A 26,849-nucleotide genomic window follows, 5' to 3' on the forward strand; every position below is an offset into this window, starting at 1 on the left:
GTTAATATTTATTTACGGAATACAATTGTAAAAAATATTTAATAAGTGCTAAATGTATATAATAATTATGAGGCAAACGTTACAATTTTCTTTTGCTTTCTTCCGGATGGGGAGGAGCTTTTTGGGGGGGGGGAAGAATCGGAAAGGAAATGCTCGGCTTACACCTAGGGATTTATTTTGTCCACTTTTAATGTATATATATGTATATTTTAATACTCCATCGCCAAACTTGAATCGTTGCAGATCGTTTGATTAACCATCAGATACAGTCGGAAATACGTCGATTTTTGTTGTTTTTGTGTATATTTACTATCAAAATACCGTAAATGGAATACAAATACAAATACAAATGAAGCAGCGAACACACTCTCGAAATGGTTGTTCATTCAGTGCCGTAGATACATTACAATATAATAATATTATTAATTTATAGAAAAAAAAAAACACATGTAATATATATATATGTATATATATATATAAGCATATATATATATATATAAAGAAGACACACACACACACAGAGGCGATGCGCCAGCGGCACCGCCATGTTGTTGTACACATACACAGGGGAAAGGGGGGGATAGGGTGGGTACACTAGACCTACGGGGACTTACAAATAATATCTATGTATATACGTATCTTTATGGATCATATCGCCTGGCATCGATTTTGTGTCTGTTTATATATAACCGATCTAAGCTTTCCAGCTTTTCAACAGCTGGTTACGGGGCTGAGTTATTGGGAATGGGTATTCTTGGGAATGATTCTTGAGGAGTCTGTAAGTGAGTGGTGGAGTGGAGTGAGTGGAAATCAGTAGAGCAGGTCCGTCTTTTGTGTCCCCTCGCTGTACACGACTCCTCCGCCCGGCGTCGCCGTCAGATGGTAATCATCTTCGTCCACAGCTGCGCCATCTCCGCCATTGGAGGCTTCTGCTCCACCTCCTCCTCCTGCTCCTGCTGGTGTCGAATTTGGTTCATGATCCTTGATGAGTCCCTCGCCGAGGCCAACCAGACTGCCATTGCCGTTGAACATGGCCCGGTTGGCATTGGCTCCGGCCGGACTGCTGCCATTGCTGCTGGAGTTGCTGCCGCTGCTGCTGCTCTCGGGTAGGGCGTACCGGGTGATGCCCAGCTGGAAGAGGCTGTCCATCGGTGTGCCGCCCTTCATGGGCGTGTAGAAGCCCAACGCTTTGGAGCCTAAAATGTATAAGACCATAGATTAGTGAGGGTTTCAATAGAATCTATTTTTTTTCAATATATATCTGATGGGTTAGTTGTTCTTAAACGTAACAAGTGGCACCGAGTGGTGGTGGTGGTGGTTGGGTGGGTGGAAGTGGGGCTATGGTGATGGGAGGATAATGATGATGATGGAATGTTCGCCAGGGAACTCTCCAAGCAAAATGAAACTTAAAACTGGAGTTGGAAATGGAAAAATGAGGAAATATGAAACACGATGACGATGATGATGACAGAGGAGGATGTGCCAAGTGCTGGGTGTTTCCAAAAAAAAAATAGATATATGTTTGTGTTTGGTGTTTTGTTTTTTTTTGGTCTAATCTCTGAGGGGTTAGTTACCTTAAATAGTAATATGAATTGGCGATTAGTTTTGATTTGTTAAGGCTTCGTTGCCCGGCGGAGCAGACAGAGCAAAGGTGCACTGGGTTAGAGGTGTTTCTGTTCGCTTAGGTTATTGATTTTTGGTTTAATAATTTATTATTTTTGTTTATTTTTTTTTTTAGTTTTAGGTCATGGGTTATAATTGTTATTGTTATTTCGGGTTGATAGTTGAGAGCTGCTGCTTTGCGGATCGGTTTTATCTGCGCCTTTTGGGGCCTTTTGTTATCATAGATATTTATTTTTCATTTAATTTCTCATTTCTTTCTTTTTTTTGTTTGGTTTTGGTATACAATAGATATTATTTCAACGATTTGCTTATGTATTCTGTTTACATTTAAATAATATCTGCAAAAAGAAATTAGTATGAACAAAAAAAAAAAAAATATCGAAATTGAAATAGAAATAGAAGTACAAGTGTAAGCAGGGTGCGGATGTTGGTGGGGGGGCAGGGGAAACGCAAACAAACAAAGCACTGGTGGGTGGGTGGCTGAGCAGGTGGCTGCTTCTTGAAATGGAAACCCCACCAGACAGAGATGGGGCTAGTAGGTAGAGCTCTACTCTGGGAAATGCAATTGCAATTCGATACATGCCCCCGCATTCCAAAAACAGCAACTGAACAAAGCAACATATAAAGCCATACATACATACACTCACTATAGCATATATAATTAATATACAACTATACATATATTGTTTACAAAAAAAAAAAAAAAAAAAACGAAAAACAAGCACATGGCACACAGATGCACAAAATACATCAATTGAAACGTAAAAAACTAAAGTTCTGGCCTGCAAGTCCCACTTGCAACACTAGCCGGGCGAGGTATAGTGTTGCACAACAACAGGTGTTTGTGGTCCGTTGTTCGATGTCCGCTGTCTGTTCCTTTACTTATATTTTAGTTTTAAAGCTTAAAGTCTTAACTATTAGGCTTTAATTTTAAACTTAAGCAATAGAATTTCAAGTTCTTAATGAATTCTTTAGATTTCTTTAATTTTAATTTTAATTTTTGAAGAATTGTAAAGCTTCTATGAATATATCTTCTATAAATGCGAAGATTTCCTTCCGTTCCTTTATTTATTTTAGGTTTAAAGCCTAAAATCATAACTACTAGGCTTGAATTTGAATCAAAAACTATAGATTTTTAAGATTTAAAGTAATTTTACAGATTTCTTTAATTTTAATTTCAAGTTTTGAAGAATTGTAAAGCTTTTATTCTTCTATAAATGCGATAGATTTGTCTAAGTTTCTCTGTTTCTTTACTTATTTTTGTTTTGAAGCCTAAAATCATAACGATTAGGCTTGAATTTTAAACTAGAACAATAGAACTTCAAGCTCTTTATAAATTCTAACTAATTTCAAAGATTTTTAAGCATTTTATTTATAATTTTAAGGGTTTCTTTTAAGCTTTTAAATATTTTCAAACCAATATTTAAGATTTATCTCAGTCATTATATTATTTTAAAAAGCCTTAAGCCATAACTAGGCATATATATTTAAACAAAACTATTCAAGCTTCAAGTTTAAAGTAAATTCTTCTACAGAAGAAAACAATTCTTCCTTCTACCACTAACCATACAGCATATAGACAACCCATTTCATACAACGAAAATGGACGCGAAAATTTCTTGCGACAGGCCCCAGCAGGCCCCAGAGCGGATTTCTTACGCTCTCTTACGCTCATCGTTCGTTCATCTTACGCTCATTCTCTCATTAAATTTTTTCTGTTTCTCAGTCTCTAAACGGAGCGCGATGAAGAAGGTTGGCCTGCGCTTCGATCAACCGAATGTATGTATGCGTGTCACACATTCACTTACATGGGTGTATGTGTGCGTGCGATTTCGTTTCGAAGCCAGCGCACAAAATTTTGATTTTTCTTACTTTTCAGGCTTGCTACCCTAACCAAATTCGGGTATTCGTTATTTGATGAAATGACGAAAGAAATTATATTATTTTTTATATTATATTTTTTATTATTTCAGCATACATTTTTAATTTATTTAGGAATAAGATTAAGTGTTAGTAGTAAAATGTTTTCTGTATATATATTTTTACGAATCATTAAAAATCAATATACTGAGAAAGTGTCAGAGTATATTTCAGTCGGAGTCACTTAAAACGCCGATTGCTTTTAAGTTTTTGTTGTTTTGCAAGAGGCTTGTGCATGCCTACTCTAACGATGGAATGATTTTTAGGGGAGGGTGAAGACACGAAAACAGCTGATGGACTTGTTTACCTTTTTTGTTTACAATTTTTCAGGCACTTGTTATTATTTTGGGTTATTGTGAGATTTTATTAAATTATTGTCGTTAATTTAATAATTTCCCTATATATTTTGGAACTTTAAAAAGTCGCCGCTCGAATTTATAAATATTATAAATATATATATATATTTACATTGGTTTTATGCTTATGGATTCTTATATGGTTTTATGATCTATAGTGCATATCTTATTGTATGATCTGCTGTGTAATTTAAAATATATACATGAATATAAAAATGTCACTACCGTATTTACACACCGTCATTTCCCTGTGGCATGCCTTTGGAGTTCTTGGCAATGAAAGTGTTAACTTGCGCGCCAAAACTATTTTTTTTCTGGTTTGTTTTGATTCTTGTAATTTTTGGTTGCCACTTGGCTTACCCACCAACCTAATTTACCCGCCTAAAATATTGCCATTTGATGAAAAAGAGGAAAATGGTTTAATCGGCATTCTATTTTTGTTCTGTGAGGAGCGTTTTTCGTGAGGACCAAATTAAGTGCTGATTTTTGTGAACAAAGTGATTAGTATCGGTGTGTTAACGTATTTTTCGGAAATATTTTTACTAAACGTAAACTTTCCGAGCGTCCGTGGCTACATCATCATCAATTGCAAGTATAAATCTAGTTATTTAAACCTTAAATAATTTATTTAAATATTCGGTTTAAATATTTTTGAAATGAATCGGCCTAATGTTAGGAAAAATGGACGCAAGTGCATTATTGCATCCTGCCAGGGGAGTTACAGGGATTCATCACACTCCATTCCAATTAGATTGTTTTCTTTTCCATCGGATGATAGGAATCTTAAGAAATGGGTTGAATTGTGCCAATTGGATGACACTTTTAACAGACGAACTGCGCGAATTTGTAACAGACATTTTGAAAGTAAATATATTGGGAAAAGTAGGCTTAGAAGCAATGCCGTACCCACTTTAAATTTATGTGACAATTCACTATTGCGTCCGAACAGTACTGTTCCATGTGAACAATTTGAATTTTGTGATGATGGGGCGGAAGAACCAATTGGCACTTATATTAACCCAATAGGAAGAAAAGAGTTTTTGAATAGGGTAGGTAGCCCTTCCAATTTAGAAACTCCCAATTTAGAAAGTTCACCTCAGTTAGAAGATTTTTGTTCAAATTGCCAGAAGAGGGAAGAAAATGAGAGATTTTACAGAAAAAAGAATTATGAGATGTCTCTTGAACTAAAAAAATACAAAGAAAAAATGCAAAAAATGAGAAAAATTCTAGTAGACGCAAGGGTATGAGAAATAGTAGAAAAAGCACCCTAAATTTATTTAATATTATAAATAAATTACCTCATGTTTCTGATGAGGCCAAAACATTATGCAAAATGCTGCTAAAAAAATCGAACTCATATAACAGCGCAGAAAAAGTGATAGCCCAGAATATAAATTTTTATTCTTCGCGAACGTATGAGTACATGAGGGATGTTTTAAAGTTAAAACTTCCTGCCAAAAGTACGTTGTGTCGATGGGCTCTTTTTAAAAATATGACGCCAGGATTTCAACCTGATTTTCTAGAAAACCTCCAGAAAATTGTTGGTGAAATGAGCGAGAAAGGTAAAGAAGCAGTGATCCTTTGTGATGAAATAAAAATCAAAAAAGGACTGCAATATAATACCGCTCTCGATGAAATTCAGGGATTTGAAAATGATGGTGAAAAAAGAACTCGATTTTTAGGGCAGCAAGTATGCGTCTTCATGGCTAGAGGCTTATTTGAAAATTGGAAGTACGTTTTAAGCTATACTGTTTCGGCTAACGGTATTAAGCATGATTGCCTCATGAAAAAAGTTGAAGCGAACATAGAAGTTTCGCAAACGTTGGGGTTAAACGTACATACGTGCCATAATATGCGATCAAGGCTCAAATAATAGAGCTGCATTTAAGAAATGGGGCGTTAGCATAAACAAGCCGAGTTTCAATGTTAACGGTAAAGAAATATTTACAATATTCGATGCCCCACATCTTATAAAATCATTGAGAAACCTTTTAATAAAAAATAATTTAAACACGCCGGATGGAGATGTATCTTGGGATATAATAAGGAAGTTATACCAAATTGAGTCTAGAAACTCAACGAGGCTTTGTCCCAAAGTAACGGCGAAGCATATAAATCCAAACTCATTTGAAAAAATGAAAGTTAAATATGCAACACAAATATTTAGCCACACTGTTTCGGCCGCAATCCGAACAGTGATTGATTCTGGCGGATTTGTGGAATGCCGAAATAGCGCAGAAGCTACGGCAAATTTTATTGAAAAGGTTAATAAGCTCTTTGATTGCCTCAATAGCCATGTTTTGTATGAAAAAAATCCGTACAGGTGTGCACTGCAAAATAATAATAACGTTCACAATTACCTCTTAGAAATGAGGAATTATTTTGCAGAATTTAAATATCCACAAGTAGTACACTGCATTGACGGCATGATGTTAACAATTTCATCAGTACTTGCACTATCTGAAAGTGTGTGGAGCTCCGAAATCTTTTATTTATCAACCGCGAAATTGAATCAAGACCCCTTAGAAAACTTGTTTTATTTAATAAGGGCTCGCGGAGTAACAAATAACAATCCATCGATGTCAGAATTTAATACAATAATGTCAAAAATGCTATCAATGAAAATATTAACTTCGAAATCATTATCTGGTAATTGCGGCCCAGATGAAGATACAATGTTAATTAACGTTATCCAGGACTGCAGCTTGAATAAAACTTGCAAAGAGTTAAAAACCGGCGAAGACAATACCGATTTCGAGATGTTCTCAGATGACGAGACGGAAATTGAGCAAGTTTTGGATATTGCAACTGGTGACGAGTTTGATAGCAATGCCTTGCGATATTTTGCAGGCTATATATTGTTTAAAATTCTGGAAAAAAAAGATTGCGGAGTGTGTGCTGATCTATTAAAGAAAAAAATAGAAGCACAAACCTGTACGGAAAATTTTATACTGAATAAAAATTATGACTGCGCTGATAAAACTTTAAAACTTAAAGCTCCTTCTGACTACTATTTTTCTTTGATTGAAATACATTATTCTGTTTTTAAGAAAATATTTGAAAAAAAGCCACAGATGAACAGAATAAAGAAAACAATTATTCAATCTTGCATATCCTCCACTGAAAAATCCAGCATATATTCTAATTGGTTTTCGGTTAGCCATCCCTGTTATGAACACAGGATGAAAATGCTGGACGGATTTGTTTTAATATTATTGAGGAAAAACAGCAAATGGCTAACAGAAAAAATGTATTTCAAAGGAAAAGCTGCATCAGCAGCAGGTTCAAAGAAACTAAAAATACTCAAAGAATAATTTTTGGTTTTGTATATGTCTCATTTTATTATTAGTTTAGGAGTAGGTTATGTTAGGTGGGGAACAAGGAGATAGCCAATTAGTTTTGGTATCTAAAGTCGACTCGAAAGTCTTCATTGAAGACTCCATCGCAATCGCAATGGCCTCCTCGTGGTGTTCCCTGGATACCGACATAAATACATATATATATATATATACATATATAAGTACGTATATATATATATATGTATATATATCTGTAACAAATTCGAGCGGCGACTTTTTAAAGTTCCAAAATATATAGGGAAATTATTAAATTAACGACAATAATTTAATAAAATCTCACAATAACCCAAAATAATAACAAGTGCCTGAAAAATTGTAAACAAAAAAGGTAAACAAGTCCATCAGCTGTTTTCGTGTCTTCACCCTCCCCTAAAAATCATTCCATCGTTAGAGTAGGCATGCACAAGCCTCTTGCAGAACAACAAAAACTTAAAAGCAATCGGCGTTTTAAGTGACTCCGACTGAAATATACTCTGACACTTTCTCAGTATATTGATTTTTAATGATTCGTAAAAATATATATACAGAAAACATTTTACTACTAACACTTAATCTTATTCCTAAATAAATTAAAAATGTATGCTGAAATAATAAAAAATATAATATAAAAAATAATATAATTTCTTTCGTCATTTCATCAAATAACGAATACCCGAATTTGGTTAGGGTAGCAAGCCTGAAAAGTAAGAAAAATCAAAATTTTGTGCGCTGGCTTCGAAACGAAATCGCACGCACACATACACCCATGTAAGTGAATGTGTGACACGCATACATACATTCGGTTGATCGAAGCGCAGGCCAACCTTCTTCATCGCGCTCCGTTTAGAGACTGAGAAACAGAAAAAATTTAATGAGAGAATGAGCGTAAGATGAACGAACGATGAGCGTAAGAGAGCGTAAGAAATCCGCTCTGGGGCCTGCTGGGGCCTGTCGGAAGAAATTTTCGCGTCCATTTTCGTTGTATGAAATGGGTTGTCTATATGCTGTATGGTTAGTGCTTCTACACAGTTCTTCTACGGAACTTGTTGTTTATATTTTTTAAGACTTGAGTAGCTCTTCTAATTAATTCTAATTCCAAGCAAATGTCAGTGAAGTGTCGCAGTCTGTCAGCTGCAGGCGTGTTTAGAAGTAACTTAATACATCAGGAAATCAATACTAGTAAGCAAGCTATAGTAAACTATAATAAGCAAACCAGCAGGCTTGGTTTTCTAAAGAATCTAAAAAAAAAAGAAAAAGAAATACTATAAAATAACCACCGTATAAACCTAACAACTAGCTGCTATCATAGATGAAAACTATTCCTAATTTTTAAAAATATTTAGCAAGGGGATTTCAGCAGGGAGGTATAGCACAATCTCCGATCTCCGGGTCCAACTTCATCGATTATATAATACAGCATTCTTCCAGATCTGTCCAGGTAGTTAAGTTTCTTCAATTCGCCAACTCTGTCTCCGCATAAACTTGTAGGAAGCTCATCTAATAATTGATTAATCGTGTGTTTTTGGAGTGTCCGGCCGCCCCAGTGTTTTTTTTTTATTATTTTTTTATATATATTAACTTTAACGTTTTTTTGTTGTGTATTTGGTGAGTGTATAGATATTGCCTTTTGTTTCTGGTTTCCGCATTCAATTGTTATTATTATTAATGAATCGGATGTGTACGGGTTACAACTTTACACTTTACAGTAGTTTTAGTGGCCTTAAATCAACAACCAGTTTTTGGGAACGGATCAGGGTCACCGTGGATGGTAATGGTTTTGCCAAAACATAAGGAGGCCCGTACCGGGTATCGGGTACCGGGTACCGGGAGTTATGGGTGATATTCTAGCCTATTTTGTAAACAAATATCAATTAAAGCTTTAAAGGCAATGCCTACGTTTCGCTGGCTGGCTGGGGATATCTCTGGATCTGGTTCTGGTTCTGGTATTGGTTCTGGTAGCTTGTAGTTTGGTGTTTCATTTCTTTTTTTTTTGGAATTTTTTTGTTTGTAAGGTGAGCTTGGTCATCAGACATAGTAGAGCGTTGTGCCTGGAATGCGTGCCTGGAGCAGGGCTGTACTGGCATTGGGCAAGGCCAGCGACGACGGCAGACTGGGCCGACGACGTCGCTCCCGTGGATCGGGGATCTGGAGCTGATCTAGCTCTCGTTTTTCATAATTACTCTGCTGCTTGGATTCCTGGTGTGGTTCCTGCTGCTGGTGGTGACCACCACCCATCGAATAGGAAAAGGAAGCCGCCTTGCGAGGTCCTCGGGCTGAGGGCAGAGGGGTGCATCTGGGTGCATCGTTCTGCAGGAAACAGGCATATTGCGGCTTCAGCAACACCGAGGGACGACTTCTACGCTGCAGCTGTGGCTTCGCTGGGAGCTGGGGGCGCTTGGCGACCGTGACATCGTTGCTGTTGTTTCTGGCAGCGATTTCCAATCCGGTTGGTGTCATTGGTGTTTCTATTGGAGGAGTGGCAGGTTCGGGCGACGACGGCTGCTGCTGCTGTTGTTGTTGTTGTGGCGACTGTTGCAAGATAATACCCCTCCCTAAACTTGGGTAATCTGCAAGAATATGCGGTAGTCGAAATTGAAAGCCCATCTCAGCCAAGTTCCTAAGATCTGTGCTCCAGTTAGAGAGGTTTTAGTATTTTTTAAAAAATAGAAATCGAATTTTGAAACAAAACTGAAGCACTGAACTTTGGCTTTTAAGGGGGGGGGTGGATTCTGTTCGAGTATAGCAGGTGGATATAGGTTGAGTACAGGGGGGCTGCTAGCTGATTGGCTGCACCCACCTGATGAGCCTGGTCAGCCTGGTCAGCCGGCGTAGCTGGGCGCCCAGGTCTCGGAGGTTGGGCCAACGACAACAGCCGCTGGCCTGGTGTCCCGGGGACCTGGGGCCACATTTGAAACTGGGAACTGAGCATGGAGCTGGTGTTCCAGAAACGGATACGGAGACAGGGTCTCCTGCTACTGGTAGTACTGTATCATTAATATTATCTGTAAAGTGTGAGAGTTTCTTTCTTTAGACCTGAGATTTAATATATATTTTTTCTAAAGGGGTTCTACTGATGAGATTATCCCTAAAATGTAACCTCCTGAGGACCTACTGTCTTCCCTGAGTTTCTTTCAATTTTCATATATTTTTATGGTTTATCAAGTGTTAGTGTTGATCTTTAATATATATATTTTTAATATTAAAAAAAAAAAAAAAAGAATTAACAAAAGAGACAACTATGAGTGATGGATGAGTGGGTAGTATGATGATAGATATAACTTATAAGAACACAGCTGGTAAATCAAGATATTAAGGACAAGTGACAAGAGAGATAGAGAGATAGAGAAAGAGATAGAGGCAGGCAGATAGAAAGAGTCAGATTGAGTCAGGCAGGCAGGCGGCAGGCAGTGTGTAAGACAGAGACAGTGACTAAGTTATGGACAGAGACAGAGACAGAGAGAGCAAGCCATTCCATTTTTTTGATGCTGCTACTACTGTTGCCGCTGCTGCTGCTGCTGCTGCTGCATGCCACACATATGTGAGTTACGCACGCTTGGATGGATAATGCGGAACGGAACCGATATTACTTACCCAACGGTAAATTCCCCAGCATCGTGCCGCCCCCCGTCGCCCCCGCTGCCGCCTGTTGCTTGTTGTTGCTGTGTCCATGTCCATGTCCCTGTCCCGCCGTCGAGGTGGGCAGCTCAATGATCTCGTCCACGGTCACATGATGATGCTGCTGCTGCTGTTGCTGCTGCTCCAGGTCCAACTGCTGCTGGTGTTGCAGCAACTGCATCTGCTCCGCCAAGAGCATCTGGTGGTGCTTGCTAACATGACCGAAGGGATCGGCGTACGGCGGGTCGTCAATGGTCATCGATGCCTCGGAGGGGTATTCAAATGTCGACGTCAGCGTGTCGTTGAACTGCACGCGGAACTGTGTGGGAAAAGATCAAGAAATCTGATCAGTAAACGGGTTTATTCGACTGGAATAGATAATTGATCCAGAGAGGTGTCTGGGGGTGAGACGGTCAGTCTGTCTTGAGATTGGTATTGTTATTTTTGGGGTTTTGGAGGGGTCTATTGCACGATAGCTTTCTTTCTTAAGGTTCCTAAGGTCCTAGCACCTTTTTTTATTCATAACTTTCTTATAAAAAAAAATTATTTGGGTATTGTTTTATGATAGATTCTCTAAATGCTGCTTAAGTTCTTCAAATCTCTTCATTGATTACTAATCCTTAGTCCTTATATACTTGATAACCACTTTGTTAGATCCCTAAGTTATTATAACCCTTTTATATTGGTATAATAAACAAAGTAACTAGATCCTTTGTTAGTTACTTCAGAACCTCAAGCCTTTTCTATTTTTGGGAGTATTCTTCTAAGAAAATTCTACATAAATAATAGCACCTCTATTGACTTCTTCAATTCTTGAGCCCTTTCTATTATTCTATTCTATATCTACCTATCTACGGGTCTATATATACGGATATCTATCTATATACGGGACTATTCTTCTATGAACATATTACATATATGATAGCACCTCTATTGACTTCTTCAGAAGAACCTTAAGCCCTTTTCTTTTATTGCTATTCTTATAGTTCTTCTTAAGTTCCTTAAATCCTTTTTAAATCTTTATATCCTTACCCTAATAATACCTTATCATATTAGCCCTTATATCATTTTGTAAACCCTTTTCTACTGATAATGTTCTTTAAAAAAAACGTCCTTATATACACGATAGATCCCTTTTTAACTTTCCAAGATCCTCAAACTTGTCATCTATCCATAATATTGAATAAATATGAAGCCCTATAAACATGATATAATATTCTTATATTATATTCTATATTCTATATATTCATACCATATTCTTATAAAAATATGACTATTATTTTATTATTATTTGGGGTTTAAAATCATATATGTATTACAAGGTAGCTCTTTTTTTGGGCTATTTAGTTTCTTAAACCCTCTTTTATTAAAAAGAAGGCCTCATATGCATGATAGATCATTATTTAAAGCCCTTATAAAAAATGTTATACAAAATGGCTTTCTTTATCCAACTTCCCAACTTCTTTTAACTCTTCCCAAATAATAATATTCCTAATATTCTTATAAGAAACCCCCCATTATTTAAAAAGGAAACCCTGTTCCGATAAGAGCTCCCCCTATCAGTGGTCTCACTTCTAATCTCCTTCCGATAAATATTTGTCCAAATATCCAATGAATGAACAGAAAAGAGCAGACTGTGAAGGACAAAGGGAATTAATACTGATATTTGAAACCAAAATTGGCAAATACCATCCATCCAGCCATCCATCCATCTATTTTACATAAAAACAACACCACCCCAAGTAGTGCCAAATAAAATGTTTGATAATTTGAAGGTTAAACGAAAGAAAAGGCCAAGATCCGATTAAAATATTGTATATATCTATAAAATATATAAAAGGTGAATGTATTATGCATTAGGCAGTTTCGTTTTCAATGGCTTTTGAATAAATTAGTTTATGGAGTGTCGTATAAACGGTAGAGATGGTGTGTGTTTGTTACCATAAACTATATGATGATGGTTCTCCTTCTTGTTTTGTCTACAAATTGGGTTCTTTTTGGGAGTAACTCCCCGCAGAGTCGTCAGTTCGATGGGGTTACTCATCGATGGTGGTGTAGTACCTTATCGGCAGAAAACATAGCGATATCAAGTGAGTCAACCCCGCGCCATGATGATGACTCCAGAGAAAATTGGAAATGGAAATCAAAAAAAATCGGAGGCTTCTCTTATCGGAGGAACATTAAACCCCCTCCTCCAACCTCCAATCACCATTTCGATTAAATACGATACGATTGTATTGATTTCGAAATAAAGGCTGCTGATGTTGCTCTTCGAATTGAAAATAAAAAAAAAAAAAGAGTTCCCATATCAGTCACACCGATGGAACGCACTCGGACTTGGAATCTGAATTTATAAATAAATTAACACTCGAAACAAGACATACAAGCAAAGCAATATAATGCAACTTTGATTAATAGACTACCTTGATATATATACAATATATATATATAGATTATAATATAATAAAACTCCTATTCTACACTTTCTTATCAGCCAAGGTGGTCCCAAACTGGAATTCAAAGTCGGGAAGTCTTACTTCCCTATTTCTGATATTTGTTCAATACTGACACTATAAATATTTGGTTTTGTTCGAGGCAGAGGCGAAAAAATAATCTTATCTTATCCTCTCTCATAACATACAATAAAAAAAATAACTAAACTATTGATATCTTTTGAAGCTTTCGGAGGGGGAATAACAATACCAATAACACCACCCACTGACTCACTCCCATGGACATTACACGGTGGGGCATTTGGAAATCCTCCTTTTCAGAGGGGGGAGGGAATCCTTACCGTCGACTCTTTGGGTTTCTGGCGTATGCTGGACTTGCCGTCAATCACAATGTTGGCATTCTCGAACTCCACATCGCACGGCGATGGCGGGCACATGGATAGGTCATCGTAGTCCGTGTCCGTTGACGTCTCCACAGAGAGGTCGCCCAGCAACACGAAGCCGGGCTCATTTGGCTACAAAAAAAAAAAAAAGAGGATGGAGAATTAGTATATATATTAGTAGAATAGTATTACTTTCTCAAAAGCTGTAACCCGATACCCTTATGGGGTTAAGTATCTCCCCCAGCTGTTGGATAATAATGGCCTGACTTTTCAAGATTATTTCAAGCTTAGCACCTTTTATGGCTACTACTAACTAACTAACTAAGTCTAACTAACTAAACAATAAATCAAGGTCATAAATTAATTTCCCGTTGTTTCAATACCATTCCATATGCGATTCAAAAAAGTGAAATTCTGGGAAATGTCATTCGGTTATGGGTCATCATCGTCAGCTGTGACTCACTGCAGGGGGGGGGGGCTACCCAAGGGTACGTAGTACAGGGTCCAGAGTCATCAGTTCCCAGTCCCGTTGGCCCATTTTTTGTGGCACCAATTGTGGCACCCGACCCCCAGCCATATGCCACAACAGAGACAGAGACAGAAACAGAGACAACAGATAATAAACTTTAAAAGATAAACAAAAAATCAAAGCCAAAAGACAGAGAACCCCAAAAGCAAAAGTCAGAAGTAAAAGCAAACCAAAACACACCACAAGTGGAAGTGAAAAGAAACAAAAACAACAAAAAAAAAACACAAAGAATTGACAAAATTGGGTTCACCGCTGCAAAGAGAGTGAGAGGATAAAGCAAGGTAGCAAGGAGGGGTCCAAGGGGGGTGGGGAGACAGGTAGCCACAAGGGGGGCTGTGTGGGGCCAAGGGGCGGTGGGAGGCCGGGCAAGAGAGGGCGAGAGAGCTAGAGAACGGCACAAAGCACAAACAAAACGGGTTTGCAAGCAGCAACCGGTGCCAAGAAGAAGAAGAAGCAGTGGGGAAACTCAACTAAAGCTGAAAGGAGAGCAAAAGAGGCAGAGAGAGAGAGAGAGAGATGCCAGGCTAGAGATGGCCAACTATTTCAAAATGGCAACAAAAGAGATAGGTTCTAAGAGATAAAGATAGATTTTTAAAATTAATTTAAGAAAGTAAATAATATTTAAAAAATATACTACATATTTTAGCATATTTTTGTAAAAATAGTTTTCAATAGTTTATAAAGATTTTATAGTTTTATATAACAAATAAGACTTTTTTAATTTAAAAATAAAGTTAAAAAAAAAAACAATCTTTTTTTTATTATTTAAAATAAATTATCACAATTAAAAACCATAAAAAAAAAAACAAAAAAAAAACTCATATTTCTTCCCATCCGAATCGAACCTCTCACTTAAAGCCAAACCATCAGCACTCGATAAAGCCCGTTTCCAACACAGCTACAGGATCAGGAACAGCTGTGCCCAGCCCAGCCCAATCTGGCATCCAAGCCAAGCCAAGTTCCAGCCGGCTCCAGTCCCAAGACCCCATCTATCTCACATAACACCATATGTATGGTGGGGGAAAAAGACGATATCTTTTAGGTTGGAACTTTTGATGGCAGCAGGAAGCGTAGAAATATCTTCTCATGTCCACATGCATGCCTTCAAGAAACTGGTTTCCCCAGCAGAGCAATAAAAAAAATAAAAAAAAAATAAAGAACTGCAGCCTAAAAGTCAAGAAGAAGGGATCGAAGACTGAAGAGACGGGAGCCGAGAAGACAGAAGACTGGCGGCAGATGAGACTTGCATCTGGCAGAGGGAACAAAGCAGACTTTGGGAAAGAATATGCAGATATACAACGCTGGCTATATATATATATATATGTCTTTATGGGAATGTATATACTAGAGATATATATGTATATATGTAGGAGTGACTTTTGCACATGTCGCCCTGAGAATCGGAGGGGGGGCTATCGATCGGGAGAGCTATTCAAGTCGAATTTTAATTGACTCGCACTCGGGCAGAAGATCAATTCGCATTCCTATAGACATGATGCAATGAAAGCGATTCTCCTATTATAGATATATACGTCTCGGTTGCCTTTTTGGAAGCCCCTTCCTTATAGCCATAATTAAAGATCATTTATTGATCTAATGTTGATTATCTCTGGAAGATAAATAGAGGCCTGGTGTCCTCTGAGCTTACTCTATGATCAGTGATGGAACCAGTGATTTGAGAAATCGTTGGATGGTATAATTATGGGAGAAGCCAGAGCGATAACTGGATTTGGGAGTAAATAATAGGATGGGACTATCAGAGAGGATATATCATTATAGAAAGTCTGAAAACAAAGATCCTAAAGGAGAATAGGCTTTCTTTTATGAAAATGATCTATAATATTGAGATTATATTGAAGAATTTTGAAGAGAAACTCTCACAAGCGACTTTAGAGATCTATAACACTAAGATATAGCATCATATAAAGATATTACCTAAAGATTATTACCATTCCTTGATGATAAAGATCAATAATCTTAGGATTCAGAGCACTCTTCTGAAGAATCTCTCCCACAAGTGACTTTAGAGAACTATAACCCTAAGATATAGCATCATATAAAGTTTAAGAATGAAGGGACTAGGAAGTATGACCTATTCTTCACTATACTTCGAAGATGTATCATCATATAATGTTTAAGAATAAAGAAACTAGGGGCTTAAGAATTAAGAAACTGAAGAATCAGAGCACTCTTCTGAAGAATCACTCTCACAAGTCATCTAAGAAAACTATACCCCTAAGATATAGCATCATAAAAAGTTTAAGAACGAAGACCCTAGGGAGTACGATCTATTCTTAATTAGAAAGATCAATAATCTTAAGATTTGGAGCACTCTTCTGAAGAATCACTAAGCCCCTAAGATATATCATCCTAAAAAGTTGAAAAACAAAGAACCCAAGGAAGTAATACCATATTTCAATAATAAAGATCAAGAATCTGAAGATTTGAATCATTTTTATGAACTCCCATTCTCTCTAGTGATTTTAGAGAACTATACCCATGGTATGTATAATACTAGAATGATTAGAAACCAAGGATCTAGGGACTATTATCTTTCCTTAATTATGGAGAGTAATATTCTTAAGATTACGGATCAGTTTCATAAAGAATTAATCTCACAGATGTATTCGAAATATTAGAGAACTAAACCCATGATAGGGTCTTACTATAGGTGTTTAAAAACAAAGAACCCAAGGAAGTAATACCATTTTTCAACAAGAAAGATCAATAATCTCAAGATTCAGCTCAGGGTTCCGAAGAATCACTATAGAGGTATAGATATATCATCATATAAAGGAAGTAATACCATATTTCAATAATCTGAAGATCAATAATCTCAAGATTACCAACCCCCAAACCCCCCCCCCCCCGACAAGTGACTCACAAAAGACGGAAGAATCGGAAGAAAGAGACCTCTGAAGAAAGAGTATTCGCGTAGCGCTTTCCTCCACAATTCTTCGCTCTCTCAGTTCCGTTCTCGCCGCCTTGTTGAACTTTCGAAATGCGCATGATCGTTGTTCCACTCCCCCCCTCTCTCTTTGTTTCATATTTGTTTATATGGCATGGCTGACAACCATAGATATACTACATATATCTTTATGAAAAAAAATAAATAAAAAAATAACCAGAGAGAAAGAAACGGAATATAAACCATAACAACAATGATATTGGGGACGGACGCAAGCCACCAAAAAAACGAAACGAAAAAAAAAAAAAATTATCAGGAAAATAATAATTCACGGGGTAATTGTTAAGCATGAATAATCCGCAAGGGCGCCGCATAGACGATAAGACTATGGTCACATTCTTCCGGGAAGGAGAAGAGAGGGGAGGAAAGAATTCTACAACCCCCCTTAGAAAGACTCACCTTTGGCAGCTCACGCTTGCGCCTGTAGATCACAACATCGCTTTCGATATAGTCCGGCACCTTATTGGTGCTCTTGGAGAAGTTAAACACCATCGAGGTGTTCTCCGTTGCCGTATGACTGGAACTGGCCGTCACCCCGACACCGGCTCCCTGATTCTGTCCCGGCCGCTGGCCCGTCTTTCGTAGCGTCCATAGTGGTGAGGCGGTGGCATCCGTTTCACTGTGACTGCTGCCCGTTGCAGCAGTTGGCTCCTTGGTGTTTATCACGGTATCGAGACTAGTGGTGGGTGAGGCAAGTGATCCAGTTGTACCACCAGCTCCAGATCCAATGCCGCTTCCGGTTTCCGATGACTTCTTCATCTCATTGATGCGATTCTTTTCGATTTCGCGACTCGTCAATGGCGGTGTTATGCCCTGGCTGTTGAATAGCGGTCGGATCACACCGATCTGTTTTGTGGTACTGGTCGAGGATGATGATGATTCGGTGTTTAGTTTCCTCACTGGCGTTACTCCTCCGGTGCCAGCTGCTACTTGTACTGGTGCTGCTACATGCACGTTCTCTGTCGAGGGAGCGAATGATCGGTGTTGGGCGCCTCCCGCTTCCGTCGCCGGGCTCTTCGGGCTAAGCTTATCGCCTGCCGCGCCCATTTTATCATTGTTTTCGACGTCTCCGTCTCCGTCTCCATCGTTGTCGTTGCCGCCACCATCGCCTTCGTTGTCGTTGTCGTGCTTCTCATTGTTGTCGTCATCGCCTTCGCCTGCGACATCGCCACGATCGCCACCCTCATCTCCATCGCCTTCGTCGCGCGGCTCAGTCTCGCTCGGCGCCTCGTTGGGCTGTGTGCCGCCGATGGCTACCAGCTGCTCCTCCGCCGGCTGTTCCGTCTCTGGCAGATCGATGCGCCGCATCATCATGCTCAGCGTCGACATGGATGTGTCCGCCTGTCGTGGTATTATATCCGGATGATTGACCGGCCTCAGCGGTGTCGAGGAGGCAAAGCCCACACTGGGCGGCGCCACCTTCTGTTCCTTGATTATCGACTTGTAGCTGGCCACCTTGCTGGCCACTCCTCCAACTCCATTGGAGCGGTGGGCAGTCCTGGGCCGGCGATTGGCGCTCGCCTCGAACATCTTGAGCGTTTGCTTGACAAGATCGGGTGGCGGTCGTTCCGTATCATCGATAATGGAGGCCAGACGCTTCGGCGGCGCTGTATCCGTGCCACTGTGCAACCGTTCGCGGGCATTGTGGATCTTGTCCTCGATGGTGACGCAGGTGGGCGAGGCGGCCGGTGAGGTGGCCGTCAATGTTTTGGCTGCCGGAGCATTGGATCCGGGGGTCATGTTGCTGCTGCGCTGACTATTCCACGGTGACTTCTCGCAGAGCAGTGCCTCCACGGAGCGGGCACGCTTCATCACCTCGTTGCCGCGCTTAAAGTGTCGCGATCGATTCACCCCTCCGTTGGCACCACCGCCATTGGTTACACCACCACCCGGTTTGGTGTCCTCGCAGTTGGCGGCGACGCTGGGCGGGTTGATGGCGGCAGTCGGAACAGTGCCATTGGCACCCAAACTCACCGGTCGCTGGATGGGTTTCGGTGTTGGCTTGGCACCCAGTATGGGTGGCGGTGTGGATTTGGCACGCACTTGACTGATGGCCACCACCGTTGGCCCATCCTCGGGCATCTCGGTCTCGCCATCGCCCTCGTCATCGTCCCGATCGAGGAGGGTGTTCAGGCTGGTGGAACGTTGCAGGCGCTGTTTACTATTCTGCTGGCGGGATTCGCGAAGGGCAAGACTGAGGTAGCGACACCGCAGCTTCGACACAATGCCGGGTCCATAGCTAAGATCCTCGTTGGTGTCCACTAGAGAATCCTGGAGATTGGAAGGGCTGCCATCGGGATCACCACCACCACCTCCGCTCCCAGTACTGATCTTGCCTGGTATGTGTCGGTGCTGGCCATTTTGTTTCGTCGTCTTTTTCATTTCTTGCATAGCGACCATTGTCGGTTTTACCGTTACCTTGCTGGGCGACACTTGCTGTTGTTGTTGTTGTTGATGATGATGATACTGTTGTTGTTGTTGCTGCTGTTGTTGGATGAACTTGTTGCTCTGCAATTTATCGGATATTGATTTAGTCTTGCAGGAGCTAGAGGAGCTCTTGTTATCGAGTTGGCTCGCTTCTGGGAACAACGAGCCTTCAGCAACGCTCTGGCCGGGTTTGCATTTCGTTAACAATTGATTTGCTGACGACGACGACGTTGCTGCTGCCAGTGCTGTCTCCGTTAATGCTCCAGTTGTCTCTGCTGCCGCTGTGCCAGATTCAACTTCACCACGAATATGGGAGCGCATTGACAGCCCCACCATGCTGCCTATTGCCGCCGGCTCTCCTCCACGCTTTCTCAGTTCCGAATTTAGAATCTCTGGCTGCTGCTCCTGACTTCTTTGAGTGTTGAGTAAACTCGATCGCTGCTTTGGTATGGGTGCTAATGTTGTTGTTGTTGTTGCTGCTAGTGCTGGGGCAACTTCATTCGAAATAGCAGCAACAACAAAGTCTTTGCCTTGGGTATGATGACCTCCGGTTAGAGATTTCTCAGACTTTTCCTCTGCTACTAGCGTCGCATTCGCATTCGCATTTCTCTTGGCCAGTGCTTGACTAGTGCTGCCGGGAGCAGCGTCTACAAAAAAAAAGAGACCGAGAGAGAGAGAGAGATAATTTGCAAAGCACACAAACACAATTAGTTCTCAATATCTGGCTTCAAATAAAAACTAGTTTTGCATTACGCCCAGGTGGCAACCTTGCCATATCGATATCATGTAATCGATAGTTTGGCGGTCTGTTTAAATAAAACAGACATGAAAGTGAGAGTAACGGAAAAACAGATTCGAAATTAAATCTAATTATCCAGTTAATAAGTTACTAACTAGATAATTAACTAAACACCTGGGCACTTAGATTGCATAAGTCGTATACACACCTGCATTGCTGGCACCTGGCACTGGCACATCCGCCAAAGCCCCACAACTGCCACCGCCCTCGGTGGGTGAGGCGATGGACGCCGCCTGGGTGCGTGCCACATTGGTTTTGCGCCGCTGGATGAGATCCTTCTTCCACTGCGGCATATCCGGCAAGAATCCGGATGTGGGCGACATCTCAGCTATCGCTCCACCAACAGATCCTGTTCCTGCTCCCAATCCTGAGGCTGCTCCTCCCTCATCCGTTAGTAAATGCAACGACGGCCGCTTCGGCGGCTGGTGTGACTCCATTGTTGGGGCTCGTCTTGGTCTGCAAAGAGCATTATTCGATGCATTAGTGCATGGCTATGTTGGTATCTGGGCGTCCGTTCGGAATTCCATCAGCTAGCTCCTCCTCTGCATCTTGACCCGTTCGCGCACCCACCTAGACTGAGACTAAGACTGACCACAGCAAATGCCGATGCCCACTATGCTCTACACCGGGAAGAGTCAGGCATAGACGAAACCCAAAAGAACCAATTGGATTTCCATTTGGAAAGTATATGTACATATAAGCAATTTTTTTTTGTGGACTTGGTGCCGACTTGGCAGAATTATTCCCCAAAAGAAATATTGAAATATTTACATATGAAGAGAGTTGGTACTGGAACTGCTCCCGGGTAAGGTGAATCTATAACTGACTTCACCTTGTCTATGACGAAGTTATATTTATAGGATTGCCAATACGATTCTTGAAATTTATGGTCTATTGATAAACAAAATACCATATAACATTCCTATTAACTGATAATAGCTTGTACACACGGCAGGCATTAATTTTCCAGTAATTAGAGTACTTCTGAAAGTAAATTTTTTTATTAATTTTAATATTTAGAATGTAAATGATACATACTTGATCTAAAAAGGGTTAAGAAAGGGTATCCTTCATATCGAAATGACCAACCGACCTGGGTTGAGTTTTATTTTTCTTAATTGGATTAACCGCTGTTTTTATAGCCCTCGGTAGCCCAAAGGTAAGAAGCAAAGAAACCCCAATATTTCTTTCCAGCATAAATATGCTAAACTGAGCTATAATGAGCGGAAAATGCCATAAATAGAAGAAAACTAGAAGAAAACGGCAGAAAGAAAACGTTTCTTTTTTGTTTCGCTAAAAATGATTGCATGGCTAGATTGTTGGAATTGAGCTCCAGTTCGAGCTCCCAGCTCCCCAGCTTTACTTTTGCATACCGCGCGATAAAAAAAAAAAAAAAAGAAAAATTATTATTTTTAATTTCTACCCCCCTCCCCCTCCACCATCCATAGAATGACACCTTGTTTGTGTATGTATTTGTATTTTGGTATTTGTTTCTTCGCCCCTCGCTCCACAAAAAGGGGTGGGTGAAACGGGAGTTGTATGGAAAACATGGAGTGCTGGATTACTGGAGTGGGGTGGAGTGCTGGGAGAGCGAGAAAGGGGCTGCAAATTGCAGACGAAGCATAAAATAAACAACCCACGACGCGATATCGATTTTTTTTTTGTCGGAAAGCTGCTGGTGCTGCTGCTGCTGCTGCTTTTGAACTGAGAGATACACGTACACTGAAATACAAAAATACTCTGCTTATCAATTACCATTTTTATCAGTGCACCCAAGCCAACGGGAAATAATTGATAAAAATGGCAAGCCTAACAGAGAGAGAGAGTGAGACGAAGTAGAGAGAGAGAGCGCCCACCAAGAGCCGGGTTTTTTTTTTTGTTTATTTACACACTAGCACGAAAAAATAGCACATAAACACTGCCTGCGCCTGGCTGGGGTATTGTTTTTGTTTTTAACTCCTGCTGCAGGATAGGATATGTCTAGTTTTTAGATTCTTACTTTATAGCTTATAGCTGGTGGCTATGCTTTCTAGTTTCCCACTTTTTCACTTTTCCGCTTTCCACTTTTTCCGCCCGTCCACTTTCCAGTTAACAACACCATTCGACGCCCTGGCCGAAATTCCTCCTGCTGGATCACACCCGGACTCTCCGCCGCGCACTTTCAACTGCCACTTCCACTGCAACTGCTGCTGCACTTCTAGGGGTCTAGGACGTGTGGCGTGGGTGCACACTCGCTGCGCCTCAAAAGTGCATCTTTTGCAGCAAAACCGAACCAGCAATAACACTGCCCAGCTTAGTTACCAGTATTGGCGAGATGTTTTCCAACACTAAATCAGATATCGGTGTGAACTATCGAAAGGAGTAAGCTCAGCTTTTCCCCGCCATAAAAACAGGAGGAATTTAAACATGTTTCTTATTGTTATATATAAAAATGTATAATTTAATTAAAAAATTATCAAATTCAAAATTTAAATGAACTCTGGGTTTATTTTGCTGCCAAAAACATGACTGGAAATGGCAACTCTCTGAACAGCTGTCCATATCGATAGTTATCGTTTGCCTTTTGTTATTATTACTTCTCTACACAAACAATTTGCTGGAAAACATAAATTTAGTAAAAAAAACTAGATTTAATTATAGAAAAAATTCGATTCTAGTCCAATGAGCATTAACTGGATAAAAATCACCGATCGGTATGAAATCTTAATAATAAAATTGATTTAAAAAAATTATCATTTGAATTATTAATTTAGAGCCCGTGAGGGCATCAAGATCATCAATGCCCTGCCCTACGACACCTTTAATACTGTGCTGCTGTACACCCACCGCCAAATGAGCCCCAGTGCAACGGGTGCACCTGGGACTAGTGCCACCAGTACAGTGGGCACCAGTGTGACGACCACTGAACGGGCGGACAGCAACACCGACGAGAATCCCACCAGCAGCACCGAACCGGAGTACACTTTGGAGGAACTGGAGCGATTGGTGGGCGTACCGAGGGCCGACTTCCTTCTGCTGATCAAGACCTTCTCCTACATCCTCCGTCGGATCTCCACCTTCATCATCAAGCCCAGCCTGCTGCAGCGGGAACTGCGCGAAAAGCTCCAGCTGGAGGACGAGGCCAAGATCGATGCCATACTGCGACTGTGGGTACGGGAAACTACTCCAATAATGAACAATCTGGCCAGCAAGCGCTACGAATCCAATGTCATCGAAGATGTGGCCTGGAAATTAAACATGGAGATCGCTTCGCACTGCCAGCAGCGAGAGAAGACTCCACTAACCGTCCTCCAAATGAAGACCGGTGCTGGCGAGGACATTAACATCGAAATGAACCAAGCAGAGCTTCTGGAACTCTACAATCAATTCGAGAACATACAAGGGGAACTGGACGCCATGCTGGCCATGAAGGCACCCGAAGCAGCGGCTTCTACCACTAATAATCCGTAGTATAACAAGTGTCCAGACCAATCCTGGTGCCAATTTAATTGTTAATAGATCTTAGTTATAGTATTCTTGTGAAGAAAAATCGATGGACCCAAAAGCTTGCAATATTAAAGCCAATTTTTATATCCGGTACTCATAGAGTACTCAAGTATATTGTAGTGGTGCAATTGCGTATCTAAAAGGGGGAGGGAATATTTTCCAATATAAAATTTAAATTTTCCTTAAGAGAAGTTAACTAAAAACATAAAACAGCCTTAAATAAAAAAGCAGAAGCCTAAAAGTATGCAACAAAATTGAATTCGATTCAAATTTTAATCTTGGAAAGTCCTTGGATTTCAAAAAAAAGGAACAGATTAAGGTTTTAAGATCAGAAGATTAATTTTCCAGCAAAATAACTCCAATTAGTTGTAAAAGATGTAAAAATTAAAGTTAATTAAATGTTCTTAAGAAAACTATCGGCTTACTAAAGATGGCGCCAAACCTTTTGGTCTAGATATCGGCAAGAAACGGTCACATCCCCGCAGTCCCGCCGCCAAATTTAAAAAAGAAAATGGCCAACAAGCTTGTAAAGAACCGCAAAAAACCCAGGAGCCAGAGTTTCGAAAAAAATTAGAATGGATGTCTAAAAACAGGTTTCAAACAAACAGCGTAGAATCCGTTGAGCACAATGAGTAATAATCAAGAAATATGCAAATCCCGCACTGCAACGCTTAGTAATGCGCGAAGAAACATCAAAGCTTGATTGATTGCCAATTAGTCATGAGCGGAGCTATTAATTTTCTGTAGATGCTAAATTTGTAGCTTTTTAGTGGCTGCTTTTGTTGTTGTTGTTGTTTTTTGTAAACACTTAAATTTCGATTTGCATGCGAATTTCGACGACGATTCGACTCGAGTTAATAATATCTCACTTGTAATTAATTTCGTTTTTGTGTGGGCGTTGCATGGTTGAATACTATTAATATTTTGACCTTAGCCAGCGCATACTGCTGCCACAATACTGTGTGTCAATAGTGCAGATTTGCAGTCCCCACACCCCACTCTTACTGCATTGCAAATTGTAATTTTTTTTTGGTGGGGTTTTCAGCCACGGCCCATTTGGCGAGACAAATGCTGCACCTGACTTTATTGTTTATGGGTTGTTGTTGTGTGTGCAGACACATAAATCACAAGCCTAATAAAAGCCGTTCTGTGCGTAGGTGACCTTGCCGGGAAAGCCAACATCTCGGAAAACTAAATAAAATAAAATTTATTTTTAGGTTTATTTTGCAGTTAATAAGTAAACTGCAGTCACAGAATATTAATACATTGCCTTCCATTTTTCCCAGAATAAAAATATCTAAGGCTTAAGGCTTATCAGTTATTATTTTGTTTTTTTTTTTTTTATAGTTTCTTCCGTGATAAAATAATTTAAATCATTTTAGATTTGGATGAGCTATTAAAAGGGGAAATAGTGGGGTATTCACAATTGGAAGAATTTGAAAAATTTAAAAAGGATATTTAAGAAACTTTTTGAATAGGGAAAGAAGGTACTTTGGGTATTATAGACGGATTGGTAAATTATTTCAAGATCGCACATCAAATGGTAGAGATATGCTTATCGAAAGTGAGATATATAGAGGAAAATTTGGAAAATCTACAACTTCTAGAGGAAAAATTCAAAAAAAATTTAAAAGGCTATTTAAGCAATGTTTTGGATGAGAAAAGGAGGTACTTTGGGCGATATTCACGGAGTGGTATATTATTTCAAAATCGGACTTTAAATGGTAGAGATATGCCTATCAAAAGTGAGATATATGGAGAGAAATTTGGAAAATCTACAACTTCTAGAGGAAAAATTGGGAAAAATTCCAAAAATAAAAAAGGGTAAGCAATATTTTAAATGATAAAAGAAGGTACTCGCCGTTCTGATCACAGAATGGTACATAATTTTAAGATCGGACATCAAATGTTAGAGCTATGCCTAAAAAAAGAAATTTAAAAATCTTTCAATTTCATGAGTTTTGGATAGAAACGAATAAGAAAAAATCGGGATTCTGTTTATATGATATTCCAGTACTCCTCTACCCGAAAGTCTTTACTCTTTACCTAGTTACTTATTAAGTTTTAAATTAATTTTTGTGTTTAATATGAAAAATGAAAGTAAAATACACATATATTGAAATATTTTTGAAAATATCTGAAATATTCTCTGTTTCAAGTCACTAATTGTTTCCGTTCCACATATGGAAGTCACTTTTTATTTATAATTTTTAAATTATTCTCCACTCCAGACAGCTAATTAGTTTATGGGGGTGGTGGAGCAGGTTCCCGACCTGTCAATTTTTTTTTGCTAATCTTGACCAGGCCACGCCTTTGATGTAGGTACATATATATGTATATGTAGAACTAAAAGTAACCCCGCTCCCAGCAATCTGTACTCCACACAATTACCGTTTCCCAACCTTCTGGGGGCACTGAGTCACTGATAGACTTTTCCAAGGCATGGACCTTGGCAGACAGCAGGTCGACAATTGGACACTAACAGGAGGAGAAGTAGGGTAGAGGTGGGTTGCCAAGGGGGCTAATCTCAAGTCTTTTTGGCGGCCCCAAAGACATTTCCCATTTATCACAATCGCACTTGTTGTGGTGTGTTTGTTGGCATAATTTTTCACTTAACGCACGACTATAAATACCGAATGGTGCAACACATGTAAGACTCTATCTTAATTCAAATACTGATACACCTGGTCGGTCAGGCACTGACTGATACACCTACCAACCTATGTAGTATGTGTGCCACTGGGATTGCTAATAGTTAACTCAATGATAATGCGTTCCGTTGTTATTTATGGCCGATATTTTATGCGATTAAATGCCATAATTTATCAAAGCTCGGCGACGGCTAGATACGATTTCGGTTTTCATATTTCATCGCTACATAGTGGGATCTAAATATTGTTCTTAACCGGATGACGGTCTGCACAAGCCTATCTTTCTTTAAAAAAAAAAATT

At 39.7% G+C, this 26,849-nt stretch overlaps 2 protein-coding genes and 2 long non-coding RNA genes across 6 annotated transcripts; 2 read left to right on the forward strand and 2 right to left on the reverse strand.

Moving 5' to 3' along the window:
* Window positions 1–282: 282 nt before the first annotated feature.
* Window positions 283–22,723, reverse strand: bif (protein phosphatase 1-binding protein bifocal). Of its 3 annotated transcripts, XR_011443306.1 has the most exons (7): window positions 22,411–22,723; window positions 20,560–20,867; window positions 17,585–20,259; window positions 13,647–13,820; window positions 10,829–11,171; window positions 9,134–9,804; window positions 1,693–1,961 (listed from the first exon to the last, which is right to left on the reverse strand). XR_011443306.1 is itself a non-coding variant. In XM_017231944.3 (6 exons), exons 2-6 carry the CDS (start codon window positions 20,846–20,848, stop codon window positions 811–813), a joined length of 3,867 nt encoding a protein of 1,288 aa, XP_017087433.2. In that variant the 5' UTR covers window positions 20,849–20,867; window positions 22,411–22,720; the 3' UTR covers window positions 283–810. The 3 variants fall into 3 exon arrangements, 2 of the variants coding, with proteins under 2 accessions (XP_017087433.2, XP_017087434.2); XM_017231944.3 differs by lacking the exons at window positions 1,693–1,961; window positions 9,134–9,804 and adding an exon at window positions 283–1,196 and having other exon boundaries at window positions 22,411–22,720; XM_017231945.3 differs by lacking the exon at window positions 9,134–9,804 and having other exon boundaries at window positions 22,411–22,721.
* LOC138926354 (uncharacterized) lies at window positions 3,178–3,698 on the forward strand. Its single transcript, XR_011442841.1, has 2 exons — window positions 3,178–3,402; window positions 3,503–3,698. It is a non-coding gene; the product is annotated as an uncharacterized lncRNA (long non-coding RNA).
* LOC138926355 (uncharacterized) lies at window positions 7,623–8,234 on the reverse strand. The gene is made up of 2 exons (XR_011442842.1): window positions 8,035–8,234; window positions 7,623–7,934 (listed from the first exon to the last, which is right to left on the reverse strand). It is a non-coding gene; the product is annotated as an uncharacterized lncRNA (long non-coding RNA).
* A 249-nt stretch (window positions 22,724–22,972) lies between the features above and the next one.
* Vlet (COMM domain containing 10 protein valette) lies at window positions 22,973–23,990 on the forward strand. Its single transcript, XM_017231942.3, has 2 exons — window positions 22,973–23,104; window positions 23,165–23,990. Exons 1-2 carry the CDS (start codon window positions 23,073–23,075, stop codon window positions 23,859–23,861), a joined length of 729 nt encoding a protein of 242 aa, XP_017087431.1. The 5' UTR covers window positions 22,973–23,072; the 3' UTR covers window positions 23,862–23,990.
* The last annotated feature ends 2,859 nt before the right edge of the window (window positions 23,991–26,849 follow it).

Source organism: Drosophila bipectinata, chromosome XL (assembly GCF_030179905.1).
Source record: "Drosophila bipectinata strain 14024-0381.07 chromosome XL, DbipHiC1v2, whole genome shotgun sequence".
Classification (NCBI taxonomy): domain Eukaryota; kingdom Metazoa; phylum Arthropoda; class Insecta; order Diptera; family Drosophilidae; genus Drosophila; species Drosophila bipectinata.